This window comes from Plectropomus leopardus, chromosome 8 (genome assembly GCF_008729295.1).
Source record: "Plectropomus leopardus isolate mb chromosome 8, YSFRI_Pleo_2.0, whole genome shotgun sequence".
Classification (NCBI taxonomy): domain Eukaryota; kingdom Metazoa; phylum Chordata; class Actinopteri; order Perciformes; family Serranidae; genus Plectropomus; species Plectropomus leopardus.
The window spans coordinates 16,537,855-16,561,200 of NC_056470.1; the positions used below are offsets into that span (position 1 = coordinate 16,537,855).

The 23,346-nt window shown below is 38.5% G+C and overlaps 1 protein-coding gene across 2 annotated transcripts; it reads right to left on the reverse strand.

The window, feature by feature from the left end:
* Nucleotides 1–2,527: 2,527 nt before the first annotated feature.
* Nucleotides 2,528–22,853, reverse strand: mapk14a (mitogen-activated protein kinase 14a). 2 transcript variants are annotated; one of them, XM_042491216.1, is made up of 12 exons: nt 22,492–22,853; nt 18,105–18,234; nt 17,867–17,925; nt 12,566–12,677; nt 11,071–11,100; nt 10,674–10,721; nt 10,457–10,571; nt 8,883–8,954; nt 7,542–7,621; nt 4,992–5,070; nt 4,609–4,782; nt 2,528–3,762 (listed from the first exon to the last, which is right to left on the reverse strand). In XM_042491216.1, the coding sequence occupies exons 1-12, from the start codon at nt 22,608–22,610 to the stop codon at nt 3,698–3,700; spliced, it is 1,083 nt and encodes a 360-aa protein (XP_042347150.1). In that variant the 5' UTR covers nt 22,611–22,853; the 3' UTR covers nt 2,528–3,697. The 2 variants fall into 2 exon arrangements, with proteins under 2 accessions (XP_042347150.1, XP_042347152.1); XM_042491218.1 differs by lacking the exon at nt 7,542–7,621 and adding an exon at nt 8,019–8,098.
* Nucleotides 22,854–23,346: the final 493 nt, after the last annotated feature.

Here is a 23,346-nt window from a genome sequence, read left to right on the forward strand (position 1 = left end):
GAAACACTGAGGTCCAAAAATCAAGTTTGCTAAGGGGGGTTCAGGGGAATGCTCCTCTGAAATTTCCAAATCTAAATATGTGCATTTTAAGACATTTGGAGAGCACAAATTGGATAACAGTAGCTTTTAAACCATGCCATTGGGCAGTAGCATAAATCATACATAAATGGTGGGGATCTGGGGGTGCTCCCACGAGGGAAAAAAAGAAATTTAAAATAGATTTCCCACATTTCTACACCACATGCACTAGTCTAGATTAGTTAGATCAAGGGTGTAGAGAACAGCATAATAATTGGGTGGATCCTGTATGAGAAAATGCAACTTTAACTGTATAGCCCCTTGATATGAATCATCTAATTTTAGAGGGGGCCCAAGATAAAACACACAGTACAATACAATACGACAGTCAAAATCATAAACAAATACACACATTGAAGGCTCTCATTTACCCAGCTACTCATACATTATTCCCATAAGCCCACTACACCCACACAGAATGAGGGGAGAGAAGAAACCGCAGGGCATAGTAATAATAATAACTGTAGTAATAATAATAGCATCTACAATGCTCTGATTGTACTATGCACATATGTACACAATAATAACAATAATAACATCTACAATATTATGATCTTGCTATGTGTACCCATATACATGCATACATGCGCACCCACCCACATATACACGTACATACATACATATTTATACACCTACACATGTACGAAATAATAACAAAATAAAAGAATAACCATAAAAATTAGGGATGGATTTTACCATTAGCCCCCAACTAAACAGTTATTTATCTATTATGATAGTTAGATATGAAAAATACTGAATAATCTTACTGGTCTGATTCACTGTCCCCCAAAATAACTTACAAAAGGTCCCCAAAGCTCCCTTTAAAAAAAAAAAAAGGCAACTGTATACTTATAAAAAATTAGAGGTCCTGACCTCTGTGACTTCAATAGTAGGTAAGGCCATGGGTACTACTGATGGGAGTGCCATCATATTTTGTTACTTATTTATTTTTACTCTGTCACAATAGTGACAGTTTCCCTTTACAGTCCACATTTTTTTTCTTTGCATTTTTTTTATGTCCTTGGGGCTAAAATAACAGAAGCTGATCTCGTTCTTTTTTGAACAGACCCCATAGTTTGTTTTTTTTTTTAATATAGGCCTCAACCAAACAGTTGAGATGACCATCCATGGTAATGATAAAACCGAAACAAAAAAATCTAAATTACAAATCATTTACTGTTATGATGCTTGGAATTTGTTAATATACTATCATATATCAATTTGTGAGCATGGAATTATTAGTATTACCAATACTAGTGTTTTTTCTACACATATTTACCATTACAGTACTTACGTCTCTCAGAAATGGTGAAAATTTAAAAAATGAAAAATCACAAAAAGATGATGGAATGACATTAAATATATGTAACTGACAAAAGTGAATATTCATCCTTTTTTACATCATAAAAGAATGCAAATGTATTACCTTAACATCACTACTTTTATCATAAGAGGCCAATTCAACCATTTGGTAAAACATGGAATACTTTACTGTCTTGCAAAGTATTCTTTTTCTCTAGCTATACCAGATAACACCCTACTTTTAAATTACTGTAGAAACAAATGTTAGGCTTTTCTGCACTGCAATTTCTTATTACTTTTTGCCCAACATGTGTTGAAATAAAATATCTTTTTTTAAGTAACTTTTGTGGCATTTTGTCTTTATTAGGACAGGTTAAGCCTGAAAGGGGGAGAGAAAGAACGAGAGGTGATGACATGCAGCAAGCGGCTGCAGGTTCGATTCCAACCTGCAGCCGCTTGCTGCATGTCATCACCTCTGCAGTGAGGACACAGCCTCAGGACAAGGGGCACCCGCTCTACCAGCTGACCTACTGGACATACTTACATGTCTGTTTTAAATCAATTTCATCTGATAATATCAAGGCTCTGGTCAATAAACAAGGGCAGGGTATAATTTTAGCATTATTTTGTTCCAGTCTTGTGTTATGAACTTGTTGCTTAATAGAAATTTGACACTTAAAGAGACATACTGTAGATACAAAAAATGATTTTCCATTTGAAACTGCTGAACCACAAAGTTGCCATCACTCCTCCTGCACACCTTTTATTCACAGTGCACTACTTTATAAAGCAAATCCTCACATAAAAGCTCTTTTTCATGTTTGCAATTGAACAGCCAACCTCAGGCTTTTCAGTTCCATTTTGTATTTTTTCTGTATCAGTGTTTTGCTCAACAACTCTTTAACAAGGCAAATATAGCACTTGTCATCCTTGTAGTTGCTTTAGAGAAAGTTGAAATATATTTTAAGTAAATGTCGTAACTTATTATGAATTTCTAAATGCAGAAAAAGGTGCAGGGCATTGTCCTCTTTGTAAAATCACCCACATCACTTAATGCATTAACTATGAAATGAAATCACTGAGCATTAGCGCTGCTGCTAAAAATGTGGAAAGTAGTAAAAGGAAATAAAACATGAAAAAACAGGTGTCTCTTAAAAATAAGTCTTTATTTTGTTAAACAAAGGACTGAAGATAGTAGTTACTCTGCTGGCCTGAAAATAGTTTAAGGGATCTTTCGATTGTTGTTTATAAATACCACCTCCACAAAGTATAAATACATCTGAAATCCCTCTTTTACACATTTAAGCAGTATTTCTATTAGAGGTTTTAGCATGACACTTAAAATTCCTGTAAACCAACAACACACTCTCGCAAACGCACACATAAGTCTTTAAACTGATGTACATACTAAAAGTGATTGCTTCATGACATAAGCACAATAAGTCAGAGATTTAAAAAATAACGCACAGATATTTACATATTTTTGAGTAGAGCATGTACCCATTATGTTTTTTTTTTTCCTACTTAGGTGCCTTGTTGAGTTGTACTGTCCTTTAACAGCAGAGGCTCAGATTTTTAGCCAAACTATGACTTACAGAGCATCTACACTATCAAAATGAACACTAAAATGTGTGAAACTCAGTTGGTGAGCACTGAAGGTCAGTGACTGCACAGAACAGGCACATTCTCAAATTGTCAAATACCTAAAAACATCAAATCTACTTCTGTCACAGATATAAACCCCTTCAGAGTTATCTCTTTTTAAATACAGGAACAATTACGACTGAATCATGAAACAAATACATGTGACCCAGTGCTATATGTGACAGCTTGGCAGGGCGAGTGGTAGACTAGCATATTCCTTTTTTTCAATTGATGGACACAGAAGCTTATTCATAAGTTACTCAATAGAAAATTTAAAAACACAAAATAGCACAGCTATAGGTCCAGGTGTTTCAGCATCTCAGTGTCACAGTGACGAGTCATTAAAGTCTAAATTTAAAGAAAAAAAATCTAAGAATATAAAATGATTTCAGCTATTGGCAAGAAATGACATTTCCCAGCAACAGACCATTAACATTAGTGGTTCATAAATAAGAATAATGATAACTGGTCGAGCTCTTCCTCTCCCTGCGCTGGCAATCATCTCCTAACGAGAGCGAATCGTGGACAATGTTTTCTTGGTTAATACAGACTGATAAAGGCTGGTAGGCACTCTGATACAAGTGTGTCCGAGAGTTTAACACTAATGCACATGTTCAAGGTTGTTACATATTGTCGGCGGCTGGGGTCGATGTGGGTAGCACGTCTCGTCACGTCACTCCATGTCGTCCTCGTCAAAGATAGGTGGCTCGAAACTACATAACTCCTCATAGGTTAATCCTGCAAGGAAAAAAGACCAAAATGTTAAACAAGGGTCTCTGAGGTTCCCTTCAGCTTTAACACTATCTAGCTATATAAATATATATTCATATATTTTTAGCCATTTCAGACCAATATTGCAAGATTTCTTTATTTTATTTTTAAATACAATAGATTTATTATGAAAAAATGTTAAAAATTTCAACTACTTACTATGCTATATCAGAAAAAATCCTAAAATCCTACTTTCCAAGTCTTAGCATTTTAAGACTTTTAACAGATTAATTTTAAGACATTTCACTCCCAATTAAGGCCTTGTATTTGGAGATCCAATGCCTCTGTGGAAACCCTGGTTTCTGTACTGTCAGTATGGCAGCCCAAACAATTCATTTCGGTCCTTTGTGGGGGATATGACACTGAGGCCTTTATGTCAAACAAAATACAGGGGACAGTGTGACTTGCTTCTTCTCATTTTCAACCATTCTGGGCACTTTATGAAACAGAGAACTCAATGGGGCAGATTTTATTATTTTTTAATTATTGAGGAATACCCTGTTTACATCTGGTATTAACATGTGTCAGGTGGACAGTGGTCAATACAAGTGCAAACGTCCACAAAGACACATTGTGATCCAATGTATAAAACTGTGTATAAAACATACGTATTAAAGAAAACAAATCTCGCAATATTTTTCTTACATCCCAGTTATTTAAAGTTCATTTTTTAAAAATCTAAATATTAAATAAATCTTTTTTTCTAGACTCAGGAGGGTAACACTTTTTTGTTGTTGTTTAGTTCTTTTGCTTTTGCTGTTCTTTTTTTTTTTTTTAACAGAGTAAGACTTTTTGTGTAGAACAATGACGTACGTTTCCACTCTTCAATCTCCAGCTCGCGGCTCTCAAAGCTCTGGTCGTAGGGCTCGGCCTCGGGCTCGTCGTCTGGGTCATGGTACTGAGCGAAGTAGGGGTGAGCCAGAGCCTCGGCTGCTGTTATCCGCTTGTCTGTGTCCAGAACCAGCATTTTCTCCAGAAGGTCCACAGCTTTAAAAACATGTCAAAATATGAAGACAGTGAAATCTCTAACAGTCAATGACCCATTTAAAAATCCTAGTGCCCTGTCATGCTGTTCAAACTATTATTACTCATAAAGCAAAGCTATTTATTGGAATTCCCTCCCAAAAAAGAGAAAAGATTAACTGCGGTTAGCAGGTCCGGCATCACAAAACGTCACATCAGATGTCTGGTATTACCTTGTGGGTTGGCACCAATGAACACATCAGCAAAGTTCCTCTTGGGCATGTGTGGCAAAGAGCTGATGTAGTTCCTGGCCTGTGAAAATACACACAGTAAATCAAATGTCAGCTCTCACCTGCAGCAACATGTGGCCCAAATCCAGCTCCGCCTGTCTCATAATGCTCACATATTTTCATTCGACTGATCATGTTGAATGCAGCCACCTGCATCAAATTATTACGGCTCACTTATTACATTTCTATTTAAAGATGTAACTACACTGCATCACATAACACTGAAAAAATACTACAGCGACTATATATGTTGGCGTTAAAGCTTTTTACATTTTATCCTTTGGAAATAAAAGTAATGCATATTATACAAAAACATGTTAAGAAAGGCAAGACGTCAAGTTTCAAGGAATGTGCAGAAACAAAAACAGAAAGCAAACCACGGATGAAGCATCTTTCACACAGAAAGTGCTGTTAGTCACTACTGTATCACTAACAGTAGGCCTGACACTTTTTTTATGACCAGACACGACAAGCACACAGATGTCACACAAGTTCAGAGCCACTTCTCGCAGTCGCTGTCACAATCTCATGCAGCAAGTGTGTCAGACAACACACAATAATTCTGAACTGAAAAAATTAAAACCTTAAATCTCTGGCAGTGGCCTCTAGAAGCCATGCTGTTCCCTACAGCTCACTTGACCAAAGAAGTTTGAGTCAGCCGAGTGATGCTCTGATTAGTGTGACCATTAGCACCTTCTTAGCTTTATCGCTTAAAGGGTTAGTTGGATTATTTTTGAAGTGGGGTTGTATGAGGTTCTTATCCATTTTCAGTTCATTACCTAGGTGGCAGTGAGCGCACCTCCAGTTTAGTGAAGCATGCAGGAGAACTGTCACGCATGCCAAGAAGTGTACTGCTGTGGACCATGGATGTATTAAGAAAATCTGGATACAGCATGGAGAATGGACCCTGTTCAGTCCTATGAGAGCTGCTCATGAGTGCATGAGGCAAAAGATGCTCTATATCTAGTACGTTATACAAGTACTCAGCCGAGTGACTGACTTCTGGTTTAGCAATTCGCTAGCTTGAATAGCAATCAAATAATTTAATTTTGGGGCTTTCCAAATGTGAAACTGAATGGATTTAATCTTGATAGAAAAATGAGTCATTTCATGGAGGTTTTGACACTGACAAAAAAATCTCCATTAATTTACACACATCTCCTTCCCAATGTAACTCAAGGGGTCTTTCTGAGCCCCATGGCATCACGTCGGACCTGGGTGGAGTAATTCCACTTTTGGCCACTGTGTAAAATTTGCTTAAAAGCCTAGCACTCTCCCTGGGGGGGCTTGCTGCGACCGGGGCCAGCAGCAAAACAAATTTTTGCCACCTAAAAAAATCTGTCTGTTTAAGTGTATTGCTATACTGATAATATTTTTTGCCACGTTACCTTGCCACCAGACACCTCTTTCTAATGGGGGACTGAACTTATTTATGCTCTCTTCAAAGCCGCCACACACTCCAGTGACAACAACTACAATTTTACATGACAAAACATGAGAGTTGTATTAGAGTTTGTGTTTTTGTGTGACTTTGATGAATCTGAACTAACCTTTTAAAACATCAAAGTCACACAATAACACAAACTCTTTAACACAACTCTCATTCTCTGCCAGGTAAAATGACTGTTTTTGTTGATACGCAGTGGCTTTGACGAGCACATGGATAACTTCACCTCAGTTCTTCATCAGAACGGGCTGTCTGACGACAAATGTTGAATGTGAAAAAATTCTAAATATAATGTAAACTAAACGTATCTCTTAAATTGTCTAAAATATGTTTTGCTGTTGCTCCTATCCACGGCAGTACATCATTTAGCTTTTGTTTCAGTACTTCTGCCTGCCTCTCCAAACTGGGGGCATGCCATTAACACATTCTGGCCGACTGCACTTCAGTATAACAAGTTTGAAAAACAAGATGTGGTTTGCAATAGCAGTTCTTGCCAGGTTTACCATTAGCAATATCAGCTGATAACAACACGTTAGACACTTTAGCAACATGTCTACAGATGAAAGTTGGACAGGACTGTGTGTATGATTTGATTAGACTCAAATACGACAAAAGTGCTATGAAAAAGTATTTCACTACAGTTAACAAAACTGCTGATGCACGGAGCAGCCTTCTTGAAATCTGAGGTCAGGGTTGGTGACGTTGTTCCGACTTAGGAGGAAATCAGACTCCGGGGGGAGTTCCAGGTGAAACTTTCTCCCGAGAATTCACCATAAGTGCCTCATACAACCCCATATAAAAGTTAAGACAATTAGAGTTAAATAAAGATTAACATAGTTAAATCTTGGCACAAAATGCTGCTATTATTATTCTTTAGATGCTGGTGTGGTATGGAAATCTTCTGGGTTAACACTCTCAGGATAAATATAGGACACTAAGCCAAGAGCTGCATAGCTTTAAAAGCAAAGAAAAGGTTACAGCAGGTCTGACTGTCCTCCCGCTGCGGTCTGTCTGGTCTAAAGAAAGTAACCATGGATCCTGCTCACCTCATGGCTGGGCATCCTGCTTATTAGAGATGTTGGGGGCGTTCCTGTTAGACGCATTATCTGCTGAAGCTGGTTTATATCTACGAAGCTTGTGTCAAGGGGAGTATAGCGACAGAGCAGAGTTGGTTAAGAAGCTGCTTTTCAATCAAACACTGCGGCAAAACTCTGGATGCACTGCAATGTTGCACTGAAAAACGAACTTCAAGCTCTGAAGCAAAATGTGACGAACACGTTACGATTAAGAGGAATTACAGTCAATCAGTGAAAGCTGGAGCTCAATCACCTGTGTCATAATCAGGCTGTGACAAATTCACCCAGTTAAAGAGGCAGAAAGCAAGTCTCAACCCCAAAGAGCTGAAGGCTGGCAAACATGCTGTCAGTTAGGTAGCAGAAACACTAAGTTATTGCACAAAACAGTGGCAAGTTTGGAGAAGAGAGCTTGTTAGTGAAAAACCTTGCATATCTTTGTGAACTCACAGACTCTGAAGATATTTTCATCAACAGCTCGGGCCCTGGTGTTCCGACGAGCAGCATAATTAGCCTCAACTGATCAATGTCTACCGGCACACGGTAAAGGAAGACCAGTTGCTGAACGAGGGAGAACTAGTAATCTGACTTGTTAGTCTTCATCCTCATTGTATATGTCACTTAAAAACCATCTGTGATGATAAAGTTCACTGTATTTACTTTATATGTGACACAAAAGATGTGAGAAAAGGAGAGCCTACACGCAAATCTGCACAGAGGAGAGAAAGGGTTCGAAATGCAGCTTGCAGACAGCTTATAACATGTAAAAAAGTGAAGGCAGTGGACAGCCATGATGTACACTTAACTTACAAGCTCAGCCGTTAGTCTGAAAACACTGGCAGAGGGAGAGAATAATAAACTAAATGTTTGGCAGAGACAGTGCAGATTGATAGGCCCATACAAAGACTGGCTGTGGTGCAGGCAGAAGGTGGACCTGAGCCAACAATGCATACTGACAGTGTAGGGAGAGTTGAAGCACGCCAGTGGAAACATTACAGCAAAGGGCATGTGTCAAGCCAGAGGGAAGTATGGAAACAGGTACTATCTGTGTTACATTTTTAATATTGAAAAACACCTCAGGCAGAGATGTGTTGGAAGAGAAAAGCAGAAAAGCGGGTTTTCATGAGAGGAAACAGAAAACAAGCATTGCAGATCAGTGTCTGCTACAGCGTGGGCAAAAAAAAACAAACATCTTAAATAAGCACTTCCATAACAATGTCAATGTGTATTTGACCTGTTGAATTTGTTATGCAAATAGTGTCTCTCCAGCTATGGGAGCTCTGAACACACTGTACTCTCACATGAAAAGGATACGGTCAGATCCAGGAAAAAGAGTTTTTCCAGTGAGGAGTTCTGCCATTATACAGCCCACTGACCAAATATCCACTGAAACACAGAAAGCAGAACAAAAACATGATAAAATTCACTCCTCAAACTCTTCTGTAATGACGTAGAGGTGCAGAAAGTCACTGGGGAGGATCTTTTAAATGTCATTTACAATACAGTGTTGAACTGAGACATTTTGCATGGTCATCCCTGAGCTAATGAGTTGAAATCCTTATTTTATTTGAATTATTTTTCATTGATTGTCCAAAACCGGTTACTTTGTGATATTCACATGATTGAAAAGAAAATGCATTTCATGTATAGAGAAAAATGGTCTGTTGATATGTTATTAAAAGAAAAAAAACTTTACTACTTACTACTATTACCAAGCATTTGCACACTGAGTATTGATATTGATATTTTTTGTATGCGTTTTCTTATCTTCATCTGACAAAAGTTACGCACAGAAACCTTGCACAACGTGTCCATTTTATTGTTCTATTAGTAGAAAACAGAAAATCAAACACAGAAAATCAAACCTATTCCGATAAACTTTAATGACAGACAAGAGTTTCAGGGTTGGTGTGCAAACGTGGACATGTGAGATCGTAATTTACTTTTTAAAGATGATATTTTTGGGGTGATTTTTCCCTTTATTGATAGGACAGCTGTAGACCGGAAATGTGGGAGAGAGAGGGGGAATGACACATAGCAAAGGGCCACAGGGTGAAATTGAACCCGGGCCGCTGCAAAGGCCTCGGCATATGGGGTGCACACTCTAGCAGGTGAGCTAGAGGCAGCCCTGTAATTTATTTTTAAAGATGCCACAATATCAGACAAAAATATTGCACTTTATTTGCAATGGCCTTTATTGTCTCATAAAGAATAGCTACAGTGTAGAACCTCATATGAGGTATAATTTCAACAAAAGACAAAGACACCTATGTGGACAGTTACACTCAGGAACATTACTATTGGCCTTACAGACTGACAGGCTTAATGCCACTCCAGACGAAGACAGACTGTGTGAGCTTGGTGAAATTGAAAATAAGATCCATCTTTTGTTTATCTGCCCGAACTGCAAACCGGAGCTTAAAGTTTCTGGTAATGACCTACTAGCTGTTGGGTATTTTCTGTCATATCGAAGATGAAATATCACTATATTAAACTTGTGTTTTCTGCTTTTAAAAGTACAGAATGACAGCAAGCACTCACCTGTCTTTCAAGTGGTTACTTCTTAAGCCTATGATCTCGGGCGCACAGCTAATAACCTACGTGGTTTGTTTACATGAGCGCACAGCTGACAGGTAAAGTGGTTTGTCTGCATGACAGTGCATATTTAACGGATCCACTCTGGACAGAGATTCTTAGGCACAATCTCTTTGTAAATTATAAAAACGTATTCAGAACGCTGTTTGTCACTTTATGACTCGCCCCGCCCGAAATTTTTATTTTCTAACAAGCTCGCCTGAACTGTCCGACCCGCTGCCTGCAGTTTTAACCCGTGCATCATTACTTTGTGTGCATATCACAAAAATAAAGAAAATCAATTAAAAATCTACCTGTCATGTTGTAATGCATCCAGTTCAACATGATCTCTGGTGCACGGTACCAGCGGGTTGCCACGTAGCCCGTCATCTCATCATCAGTGTGCCGTGCCAAACCAAAGTCCAAAATCTGGGAGCAATTGAGATGCAAAAAAAAAGAGCTGTTAGTAAAATATTCACGTGTGGACTCAGGATAAACTAAAGTTTTACATGAGCAAAGCAGTTCACTAACCTTCAGCTCACAGTCTTCATTCACCGCCAGATTACTAGGTTTCAAATCCTGGTGAGGAAAGCCATAAATGTGAGTTAGTGTTATTTAAGTTTAGGTGATGAGTATATATTTGGATAGACAGTACATCTGCAATCCTGATCTGGAAATGAATTCCTACTTTCATGATTGAAAACAAATCTGTCCCTTCATTGTTAACTTTAAAATAGAAGCATGACATCATTAACAGCATGTAAAAGTAAAGGTCCTGTTTATGACTTCCCTCAGTGTTTGCACAAGGCAAAGGCTCAACTCTGCCAAGTAGAAGATGTCATAAACCCTCACACAATTTTTTTTTTTAGGCAGTTGGGGTCAAAGACACAATAACATTTGTCAGACAAAGAACAAACATGGCACTTACTCTGTGAATGATATCTGCTGAGTGGATATACTGCAGAGAGACGGAGGAGAACAAGTGCATTAAATTAGATGATCAGTTTAAAGATGTAGATGTTAAAGACATAGGCAAAGCAGTACAATGTTGAAACCAGTGATTTATCTGACATTTTGGGAAATAAGCTCATTCTTGCAGGGTTAGATGAGACATTAGTGCCACTCTAATATCTGTCTGTTAATTTCAGATATGAGGCAATGGCTTGTTTTGAGTTTAACAAATTCTGGGAGCTCACTAATTAACATGTTTATCTCTGTAAAAACCAAAGAGTTAAAACTATAGAGTGCTATCACTCCTCTCATCTAAGGCTTTATCCAAAGTGATGCAACTTCGCTTTAAAATGCATAATTATTGCTACATTTACTCCACACTACTTAAGTGTTGCTGAACCCCTGCAACAGAGAATTTTGAAAAAGGCTGCAACCCCATTTTAGTTTGAAAAACTTAAAAAGATGATGACACGTTCTGGTTGGGTCCTATCAGTCAACCATGGATCTATGGTCAGGACATGTCAAGCCAAAAAAACATTACTAGGTCTACACTTCTTTTGTGTGGTCAACTTATCTCCTTTCCCACTGCCATGACTTCCTCTTGTGATGGAAAATACTTGCTGTATTGCAGAAGCAGGGCTCAGCAATGAGGATTGCCCAATTGCGAAATTAACATGTCAGGCTTGTCAATCATCTCTGTTGAGAATTGCACATGCACAAAAAATATGACGGCGGATACAGAATAAAGTTAATGAGCTGAAGCTTAGTTTGGTGGTGGTGGAGAATGTGGGTGAATCTCCGAATATGTATTGCACATTGTTTGGCGCAAGTTGGTAAATGTGGATAAGTTTAGTGTAAGTTTAAAGCTTTTTTGTTGTTATTTAAAAGCTACTAATAAATACAACTATTTCTATACGACAAGTGAAATTAACTTTGGGCAAGTAGATTTCTGACCCACCGATCGGGCAAAAAAAAAAAGAAAAAGATACACCGCCATGCGGTTGGTGCCTCGGCGCAGTTGACAGTTTATATTCATCTCTGTGATGACATGAATGCTTCACAAACATCATTCCTCCGCAACACAGAAGATCTACACAACCAAAGCAGTTTCAAGGTGGGCACCCAAGATTCCTGAGTTATGGTCAAAAACATGTTTTATGAGGTCAATGTGACCTTGACCTTTGACCACCATAGTCTAATTAGTTCATTCATGAGTCTCAGTAAACATTTGTGCCAAATTTGAGGAAACTCTCTCAAGGCAATCTTCAGATATTGTGTTCACAAAAATGAGACAGACGCAAGATCCCAGTGACCTTGACCTTGACCAAAATCTAAGATTATTTCTGAAACTGTGCTAAAATGCCTGTGCAAAACCTTTTTAAAATGAAAGAATATTAAAGTGAATGTGACCTTACTCTTGGCAAGAAAACAAATGAAGGAATTTTCCAAAATGTATTTCTCTTAAAACTCACCTTTAACCCTCTGAGGATCTGGTATATGAGGAACTGCACATGGTCATCTGTGAGTTTCTGACATTTCACGATGTTGTTGAGATCTGCCCCCATTAAGTGAGTCACGAGATACCTGCCAATCATACACAGACACAAACATCAGACGACATGTTTTCTCACTTCATAAAAAGCCAGAAATTAATATATTTGCACTTCCAACATTTTTTCCCCAGAGTTGTTTGCAGTGAAACTAATTTCCCATATGGCTATGTGAGCTTAAACCGGTTTAGCTGCTACTTCTTTTCACTCTCACTTCTCTCCAGAGGCACTGAAAGGCCAAGCCCTTTTAAATGGAGCGTCATTTAACAGCACACCCAGATAAATGGGCTTAATGGGACTGCATCAGTGGATAATTCAAATCTAATCCCAGAGCTCTTTAAAATGCTCAAACAGCACTTGTGGAAGAAGGCGAGAGCAGGATGCTACCGCCAAAATACACAGAGCCATGTGCTGCTTCGTCTTCGTCTGCTGCTCAGCAAACACCCACTTCATGAATGCTCTTCTTTTCTCACACAGCACAGAGAGCGAGGCCTTAAAATAGCACCTGGTTACGCTTGAACTTGTTCTCAGCAGCACACTGGGACACAGACACACTCCAAAGTTTACCCGCCTTGGAAAAAAAAAGGGGGATATAAATAGTGACCTCTGTTTTCCTCTCTCCCTCTATAGAAACAGGAGCATGGCTGGAGAAGCCTTACCACCGCGTTATGACTCAGACTGTATTTTTAGAGCCGGGGGGGGGGGGGGGCCATACTTACTGCACCTGCATATCTGGGATTTTTCCTGGATATCATAATGTGCTAAGAACATTTCCAATGTTCCAGCAGATGTGCAGATAAAGAGAGTCATATTTCTATCTGACATCCTGTGACTCAGCATTTATTCATCTATGTAGTGTAAGAGAAGCTCCACACTACCAACCTATTCTTCTCCCCCCTTTTAATCTTTCTATTCTTCCCGTCTCCCGGGGGCCTAGTCTCTCACACAACCGCCGTGTGTGATCTCGTACTGCCTTTAGTCCTCCGTAGCATGCTCATTTGGGAAGGTAGCTCTCCGTTTCAACAGCAAACACAGCTTCCACTGTTCCAAGTGTTAGCAAGGAATACAAGTATGTTTCTATGCAAAGTATTGTTCTGATGAGATATACATTTTTATACTGCAAAAATGCTGCACATTAATAGAGTACTCCACTGTTTAAGCACTGCACTGCTGCAGCATGTCGGACTAAGAAACTGAGAATGGACACTTGGTAAAAATAAAGGATCTGACTCCTCTGCAGTGGCTCTTATTTACACCAAAAGTACAAAAACAATTCCCAGTGTAAGTCACTTCATTTTTATTGTGAATTAGAAAATGGTTGGGGGGCCACCTGGCACCCTAACGGGGATCAGATTTGGCCTGTGATCACCTTACGGGGGGAGTATCACTGGCCTCGGCTCTTGCCCACAATGCAATTAAACTGCCGACAGCTTAGTCAGGAGATTCAAGTGTGTTATGCTAGAAGAAGCTAACGCAGCTTTGAGCTGCTAGGGTCAAGCAGCAATGAGAAGCACACTACAGAGATCTGGTAAGCTCACTTATTTCTTACTATACACCAACATGTTTATTCTTTTTAAAATTGGTAGTTTGAAGAGTGACATCACTTGAGACAAAGATTTCAAGCTTGCTGTGGTAGTCGGTGTTACAACGTGTTCAGAAAAACATGGATAACATTACTTGCACACCGCCCCCACTGCCATTTTTTTCATAGAAATAAAATCCATTCCGTTCATATTTACAAATCAGCACCCACATTCATCCAATTAATAGATTTGTAATTTGTAAAATACTAAGCGTGTTATCAATACTTGGTAGACGATGGACACTACCATTATAGACTGAAAACGTCTGCTCTGTACGGGTGCAGCACTGAAGTCCCAGCAGAGAACTCCAACACTGAAGTGCAGATGGCGTGACAACAGTGAGCTCTGCCAGAAGCAAACATGCACAAGGTGACAAAATAAATGGACCCGCGCTATCCGGGTAACTACAACCCAAAGGAGATGGCTGATAGAGAAAGAAGTGGTCACCCTTAGACTAAGAGTGCACCCTGTGAGAGAAGAGGGAGATGAAGAGGAGTATGTAGCCGCTGTCATTTTCTTCTGAAATTTAAAAATAGCGAGCCGAAAACAAAAGCAGGCGCTGCCACTGCCACACCAGCTCTTCTTTGCGTTTTATTTAAGAGGAAGATCTAAAGCAGCTTCCAACTCAAAATGCTTTTTACACCTTCTGCACAAATACTACCCCAGACCTGTAAACAGACTGTGATGCATAAATCTGTGGAGTTCCCCTCTTACACTTCCTCCTTCAGGTTCATTGGGGACTCTAAATTGGTCGAAAGCGTGAACGTGAGCGTGAACCGTTGCCTGCCTCTATATGTCAGCACTGTGATAGTTTGGCGACCTGTCCAGGGTGTACCCCGTCTCTCACATAATGTCAGCTGGGATAGACTCCAGCCCGCCTGCGACCCCCTTATAGATTAAGCAGTTACAGAAAAGGAATGAATCAATCAATGAATCAATGAATCAATTCTTACTTGGGACAATTTTCATGTAAACCATGTAGCATGTAGACATGCGGCACAGGAGAGAGGCTATCAAAGACATGACTGGGTGCAAAAAGGCAAACTCCAGCACACTTTAATATTCTGCATCAGCCCCAGCTGTCAATGTCTGGAGCCTTTTTCACATTTTGCATTTAAATGTTTCTTGAGTGATCTGAGAGTGGGCAGCTCGTAATACAGGCATGACTGCACATGAAACACAATCTGTTCTGAGCGTTCAGGGCGGCTTGACAGCAAAGGCAGTGTAACATGCATGCAGGGGCTCCTGTGCTGTTTTATAGCAGAGGTGGGCTTTTAAGTAAAATACTGGATGACTGCCAGAGACCATGTGTCATACTTAAGAGTAGGTATGAGCAATATCAAAGTGTTACGGTATACCAGGGTATTTCGAAATTCCAAAGGTGTGATTTTAAATAGTCAAAAAAACGGGCCCTCACTTCTCTATTAACTTTATACAGTACAGGCTGTATTGAGGATGTTTTGCATGCAGCGCATATCACGTGCACTGGAGGTTGTGCCCAGACACACTGCATGAGTGAGCAGTGTGTGCTCACATTGCCTGTGTCTGTTGTTGCAACGCTGCTACAGAGCTGCCAAGTGTAATAACTACTGTAGTGTATGCTACTGCATAGTCAACAACACAGTCCTGTAAATGTTTCACAATAAAATGCCTTGTGTCAACAACTGAAGGACTTTTCTGTCAAAAGAAATATTGTCAGAGGATTTTATTTGAAACAGAAACAGGAAAGGTTGAGTAAAACAGATTAATTTCTATTTCCTCATCACTGTGACAGATAAAGATGTGGAACCTGTGGTACAAGGTGGTATAGAATCAATATAATTATCAAAAGACCATTTTCACAGTCTATTTATAATGAAAACCCCACAAGTAATGTAGGGGAAAAAAATTGTTGAGACTCCATCTCTCTAAATGTGCCACAGATAAGCAGGGCTGTTCACGCCAAAAAAAAAAAAATATAAATAAATAATATATAAAATATATAAAATATATATATATATATATATATATATATATATATATAAAACAAAAACAAAAAAACAACAGGTTCCACGACGCAGAAGTCTTAGTTTTGGTAAAAGAAAGAAACATTAATTCATAAAGTGCATGTATGCACGAATACTATCTTTGCTGATCTTGTGAGTGTATTGTGTATTGAGACTAAAAATGGCATGGCGGGGCTTTAGCGCCTTACACTGATCCTGTCATACACCCCGGTGAAATCTCAGGAAGGTATGGAGCTATGAAAAAAAAAGATACCACCCAAGCCTACTTAAGAGTTTCCTCCCACATACGTAAACCATGTCTGAGGGTCAGGAAGAATCAAATAAAGCATTAACCTTTCGGGGAAAGAGCAGATGTGCTATTATATATGGCAAATGCCATACAGTATATTAGAGGTTGGAAACCCTGCATTGCTAATAAATCCCTGACCACATTCTCTGACTCCCTTCGTGAAATATAAAAAACATTGCATGTGAAAATAGTTGATTTGCATATGCCAAACTACTTGGGAGATGTTTTTTTAAGTCCTTCCATAAGATGACATAACAAATTTCTACAGCATATCCTCCTCTGCAGCTGTAGGACTGTACTCAAACATGCCAACTTTTCTGTTGAGCGGTCATTGTAGTTTTCCACAGTTAAGAATCAGGCGTCTCCAAGTTCCCGGGTTCTAGTTGTGGGGAGTTGACGTACTCTCCCAGAATCTGAGTGGGTTTCCTCCCACGCAAAATTACATGCACGTTAGGTATTAGAAATAATCCTGCCAATGCTGTTGACCACGGCCTCAGACATGAGGTGTGTCCCAGGGTGCAGCACTGCCCTCTTCCAAACTGCTCCAAAATAGTAAGGCTGACTCAAATCTTCCATATGAGGATGCATAAAGCATGACATCAAAAACGAGCGGGGAAGAGAAATCTGATTGCCAGTATGTTGTTGAGACACATACTTGTGCCGGGTGTTGACTGAAATTTGTCACAATTAGATTTGATACAAGTCACTCAGTGTGCAGAGAACAGAGAGAGACATTCCACACAGGACGGGGGAGGCAGTACGCTCGTCTGAGGACTGAGTCACTGTCCAGTTTGTCCACTTCCCATTTCTAATAACTTGTAACATTAACAAACAATAACTACCTGTTTTCAAGCAAAGCAGACATTTTTCAGAAAGCAGGCAGCAAAGGGAAGGAAGCTCGTGGTGAAATAACCAGCGAGTGAATAACTAACAGAGTGAACTTCTAAGAAATGTTCCAGTGTATTTAGTCAGCTGGCCTGTTTCCAGGTGTTTCCCAGCCTCAGATACGATTGTCTGCTGCTGCGAAAATGAAGGCTGCAGTCTGCTGAGCATGGTTTTTAAATCATGCACAAGTGTTGCTGAGGGAAATACTAAGTACTGCGTACTAAGTTTAATGAAGCCAACATTTTGATCCCACTTGGATCTTCGTTAAGTCAAAGATTGACATAGGAGGATTAAAATGTTGTCGTCATTAAATTTGTGTGTCATCGGGTGAGTGTGCAGGCGTTAACTCTTTTCCTCATGTACTCTTTTTTTTTTTTTTTTTTTTTTTTGGTAGCCCAGAAACTATGTAATGTGTGCTGAACTACACTGAAATTATTCTAAAACAAACACATCAACTTACACATCAGTGAATTCCTTCAGACTAGTAGCAGGGCTGAAGACATCTAGGAGGCCAATCACCTGCAAAAATAAGAGAACAATCAGGGACTTAGCACCTCAAAGAATGACACGCAGCAGCTATAAACTTAATATAAGCATATAGGCAATATAATAAGCAAACAGACAGTGAGGCATTGCGTAAGGAGACAACGTATTATGGCTGTTCACCATTAAAGGGGAAGAGAAACAAGTCGACTCACATTTTCATGTTTCATGTGTTTCAGCAGCCGCAGCTCTCTGTATGTTCTCTTTGCATGGATGATCGACTGAAATGGCCGAGAGAGCTTCTTCACAGCTACCTTTAAACCGGTCTTCAAATCATATGCAGAACTGTTGAAGAAGTGGGCAATCATGTAAGATTGAACTCATCTGTAATTATACACTGTCACTTTAACCCTACTTATATGCAACATTTTTTTGTCAGCATGAACTGATTTAAAGAAAAAAAAAACTACATTAGATTAGAATCAACACTTTGAACTAGATATTAGCTTGAAATGAAAAGCAAGCATGTCATTTTTTAACCAGATGAGAAAAATGGGCTGCGTTTGCTCTAAAAACCAAATAACGTGCAGTAAGAGCTGCTGAAGGCTGCGGAAAAGGGCGACATCAGCAGAAAATGTCATCTCTCAGCAGATTGGGAGCAGCCCGGCCTGCAGTCTGTCCTGCACTCTAAAGGCTGACTGTCTCTGAAGCCAAACCCATCCAACACTTCCTCCTGCTCAGCTCACCTAACACATCATCACTGCCAGTAGACAGCTGCTGGGACTCTGGAACCAGTGTGACCAGGCACGCACCATCATCACAATGCTAATGTCTCCTTCTCATAATACAAATGTGGGTGGCTGATTGAACTTGTTTAAAGCAGGTTTGAAAATTAACTTTTTTAATCCATAGGCCACCGTGGCCGGCAGATTCCAAAATCTACCAGCCACTCAAAATACTACTATTGTTTATTTGGCTGGTGCTAATATTCACGCCTGGTGTAAAGCTATTAAAGCATGAAAATATATTTCGGGAAAAAGCATCTATGCTATAGCAATTCTGCAACAGTCAAATAAATAAATACATATAGATGATAATTTAACCATAATAATAATAGTATGCATTTCAGAGAGAGAAACTGACTGACTTAAAGAATATATAACAGTTTATCAAAGAAGAAAAATGGCTTCTAAAGGCCTCTGGCCAAAATGTGTCAGCAATTATATTTTAATGAAAAATTAAGCTGCACAGACATTGATTACTTTGATGGTGTCTCCATTTTTTCCACCCTGATAACTAACTATGGGGCTAGGCAATTTATCAATATCATCAATATTATGAGACTATAAGAGATACTATGACACTATAATCTCATACTATATATGAGATTGTAAGACTTGATATCGTTTTAGATTCTAGATATTGTAAAATCACAAGTGTTGTTTTTTCCTGGTTTTACAGGCTGCATGGGTGATGCAATTTTGTGAACTTAACAGTCTGTTCTAGCTGTTCTGTTATTTGCCTTCACCCACTTAGTCATTATATCCCCATTACTGATAACTATTAATCAAAGTCTCAGTGTGTAATATTTTGTGAAAGCACCGACAGTAAGCCTAGCAATAATGTCACAATATCAATATGGAAAGTACTTGGTCAAAAATGTTGTGATATTTGATTTTCTCCATATTGCTCCACTCAAAATAAATATGGATAATAATGGTTTCGCGCTGCCATCAGTGTGAGTGTGTGATCAAATAAGAGACAAACTGGTGAGCACTTTGAATCTTATCACTGTATAAATGCAGTCAATTTATAAATAATGCAAATGCATGAGTCACTTTCAAATTGAGACAAATTATTATTATTATCAGGGTTTTCTATAAACTGTATAAAGTTCAGGTTTGTGCTCACAGCATCTCAACATTAAAGTCGTGAAGTTTCAGTTTAAATAAACTAGTCAGAAATTCACAGTACACTTAGTCCATCATGTAAACACTGACGTTACAGGCCAACGTGCTGTTTTGGAAAAAAAACACAATGACAGTCGATCTAGTGAGCTGGTGAGCGGACAGTAATCTGACCAGCAACAGATTATCCTATTGCCCAGCAACAGCACAGCTGTCCGTTTCCATTTGCAAAACAAACATCTGCCAACTAAATCAAGTGTAACACTGACAATGTTGTGTCCTAGATAGTATCAGCGCAACCTATTTAATCACCAGACCAATGCAAAGGATATATGCTGTGAAAGCTTACACTTTTGCCTCAAAGCAGCATTAAGGAAATCAAACTCATCAGCAGCAAGCTCCTCTAAAACAATCTCAGGCAAGATCCCATCTGCACCGTGAATCCAAAGGGTTCTGTGTTGCAACTGCGTTTGTCATTAGTGAAAACATTCATTAAAGAGATCGCTAAAAAAGTATTTTTTAAGCTGGAAGATAGTACATTAAGTTGACCTAATGCTTGGACTTTGTATGACCAGGAAAGACATTAAATCAGACAAAAAGTCCGGATTTGGGCTGCAACCAGGGTGAGAAATTAACTTTTTTTTGTCCACCTGCAACTGTGGTTGGTGGATTCCAAAATCTACCAATCATCCAATAGATTACCATTGATTTTTTGGTTGTTGAGTGTGGCAAATCTAGCAGCAATGTGCTTATTTTACTCTCATTTGGCAGGTGGCTTGTAATAATTTCCAGCACTGGCCGCAGCTATCAATGAATTGCATTATCAACCAATCTGGCAATTAGGTTTTACAATTAATAGAATTATCATCCAGTTTACAAAATATGAGAAAAACAGTCAAGAATGTCAGATAGTAAGTTTTGAATTTTATGAAATAAAAAACAGCAAGTCCTCACACTTAAGATGCTGAAACAGGCATTTTCCACACTAAACAACAATTTATCAATAGTACCAATTGTTTATTCATTTTATTTTAATCAACTGAATAATCAACCATCATTTCCCAATTCATATAACTATTTTACATGAGGAAAAAATAACTTAAAAAGTAGGGCTGGGCAATGTGGAGAAAATCACAATACATCACAACAATCACAATAGCTTTTTAAAAAATACCTTGATTAAGATAATGCAACAACATTAGCGGTGAGATTATTGATAAATAATCAGAATTAATGTGGATATAACAGCTCAGTGGGTAAAGGCGTAATAGAGCTAGAACAGTCTTGTAAATTCACACAATTACATCACTTACTGTAATTCAAACTTTAAAAGCAGAAGAGACAACATTTACGATATTACAAGATGCAAAATCTAACAGGATATTTCGTCATATATCACATTATCAATATTTTATGGACATCTGAGATAATATCAGATTAAGCATTTTTATGAAAGCAATAATAAAGAGACATGTCACATGATGCATAAATGAAAGCATTAATGTGTATACAGCATTTTAATGTTAACATTTAACAACTGTATATACTTAAGGGTATTTATCTAGTCCACTACATATTTAAAATATGATAATAGTTATGTAAAATCTCAATCTGTAAAGTAACTAGTAACTAGCAACTATATCTGTCAGGTTAATGTAAAAAGAGTGAGAAATAAAATATTTAACTCTGAATTTTAGTAAAGTAGTGGTACAAGTACAGAAAATGGAAGTTTTAATGAGGTACTTTAGGTACTTCTGATGTTTGATGTGAAAAAATGTTTTATTCTTCCATGGAAAATTGCAGAAAAGAGAAAAGATTTTTATTTATTATCTTGTATTTTTGTTTTGTCCTATTCAACATAGGAATCCTGTCATGTAGATTCAACAATCTTTGGTTAAAGATTTTTTTGTCTTAACTAAATTAACAACCACAAAAAATACTTTTTAAAAAGAGGTTTTTTTCTTGCAAGGCATTTGAAAACACATTAACACATAAAGTAGCTACATAAAAATATTGTACGATGCATATAATGTTAAGTAAATTATTAAGTTATTTTCATGCTGTGGAATATGATCTTACAAGGAGCATCTAAAGCATATTTTATTTGTTTGTTGTAGAAAATATTTTTACTTCACAGTCAGACGAGACTATGTCATAACTTTATGTGCAGCAGAAAAGATTATAAGTGCTCTCGAGATCTCTCCATAACACATTAGCGACACCCAACAATATCTCATCTTTACGTACTCGGATTACATCACCTGTTGGTGGGATTTTACTCTAGTAATGTAAATTTTTCCAAAATAAAACGTTGAATAAAGTCGCCTCTGGGATCAGGATCTACAGCTACAGTTTGCAATTGTGATTTTAACATCAATCAGATAAAGTCTCGCGTACTTTTTTAATAGTTGAACGTTTCTGTTAGTGAGCAGCTTCCTGCAGTGCGACCTGTGCGAATGTATTTGCAGTTACATATGTTAAATACAAGTTTTAAAAGTGGATAATACGAGCTAGATCACAGGTCATCAGGTTTCTTGTTGAAAGGCACATCGTGGCTCCAACTTGCTAGCAACACTCAGGACGAGCTAACCTAACTTTAGCATGGGCAGCGCAGGCCTCGTCTAAATGAATGGAGGTTAAGTTAGGTGACTCGGCTACACGAACCGTTCACCAACTAACGGATAAAGTGACTCACCACACGGATCCGTAGGCGCCAGAGCCAACCGGGGACAGGTTTTGGTACCGCTCCGGTACTTCCCATATCGTTTTGTTGACCTCCTGTCGATAAAACACGGGTCTCTCTTTCTGCGACATTCCTGCAGGACCAACTGCCGACCACCGACCTGACTTTCTGCTCCGCCGTGCAGAGTTAAAACTTCCTCCAAGTTACGAAGAGAGAGGCTCAATTAAAGGGTTCTCGTCGACAGAGAGCTTTAAATAATCGAAAGTAACGGTGCCGCCTTCCTGCGAAATGTTGCAGAATCGCCGTCTGCTAAATGCACGTTTTTAAATCTTCACGCTATTTGTTCCTTCAGACAGCTCCCGAGATTTCCCCCCTCTTGCAACACGTCGCAAAATCTCGCGAGAAAGAAGACAACTTGGGATCATAGGCGAGCGCAGCCGAGCCCGAGGACAGAAACTGAAAGCCAAAAAAATAGAAAAAGGAGGGTGTTGTTGTTTCGTTGTTGTTGTATTTTTAGCAAGATTATTTAATGTAGGCCTATATAGTATTTTGCTAAAATAATATTATAATAACAAATAAATTATATGTTTTCATCAGCTGATATATTTTTAATCCAATTTTTAAAACTCGGTAGTATATCTAGTATATTTTGTTAGTGTGACATCTTTTGTTTTTGTTTTGAAAAGTACTTTTGTAAAGCAATCCAAGAAAAGGGGACATGAAAACAATATACAAAAAAAACATGCTTAATCGTTTCTCCTTCACAATTACAAAACGTGCATTTATTGATCACATTTGGTTAAAACGACAGCTATTATCTTTAACTGGGAAATACCTGCGTACGATTTCAAATGAAAACTCTTTGAT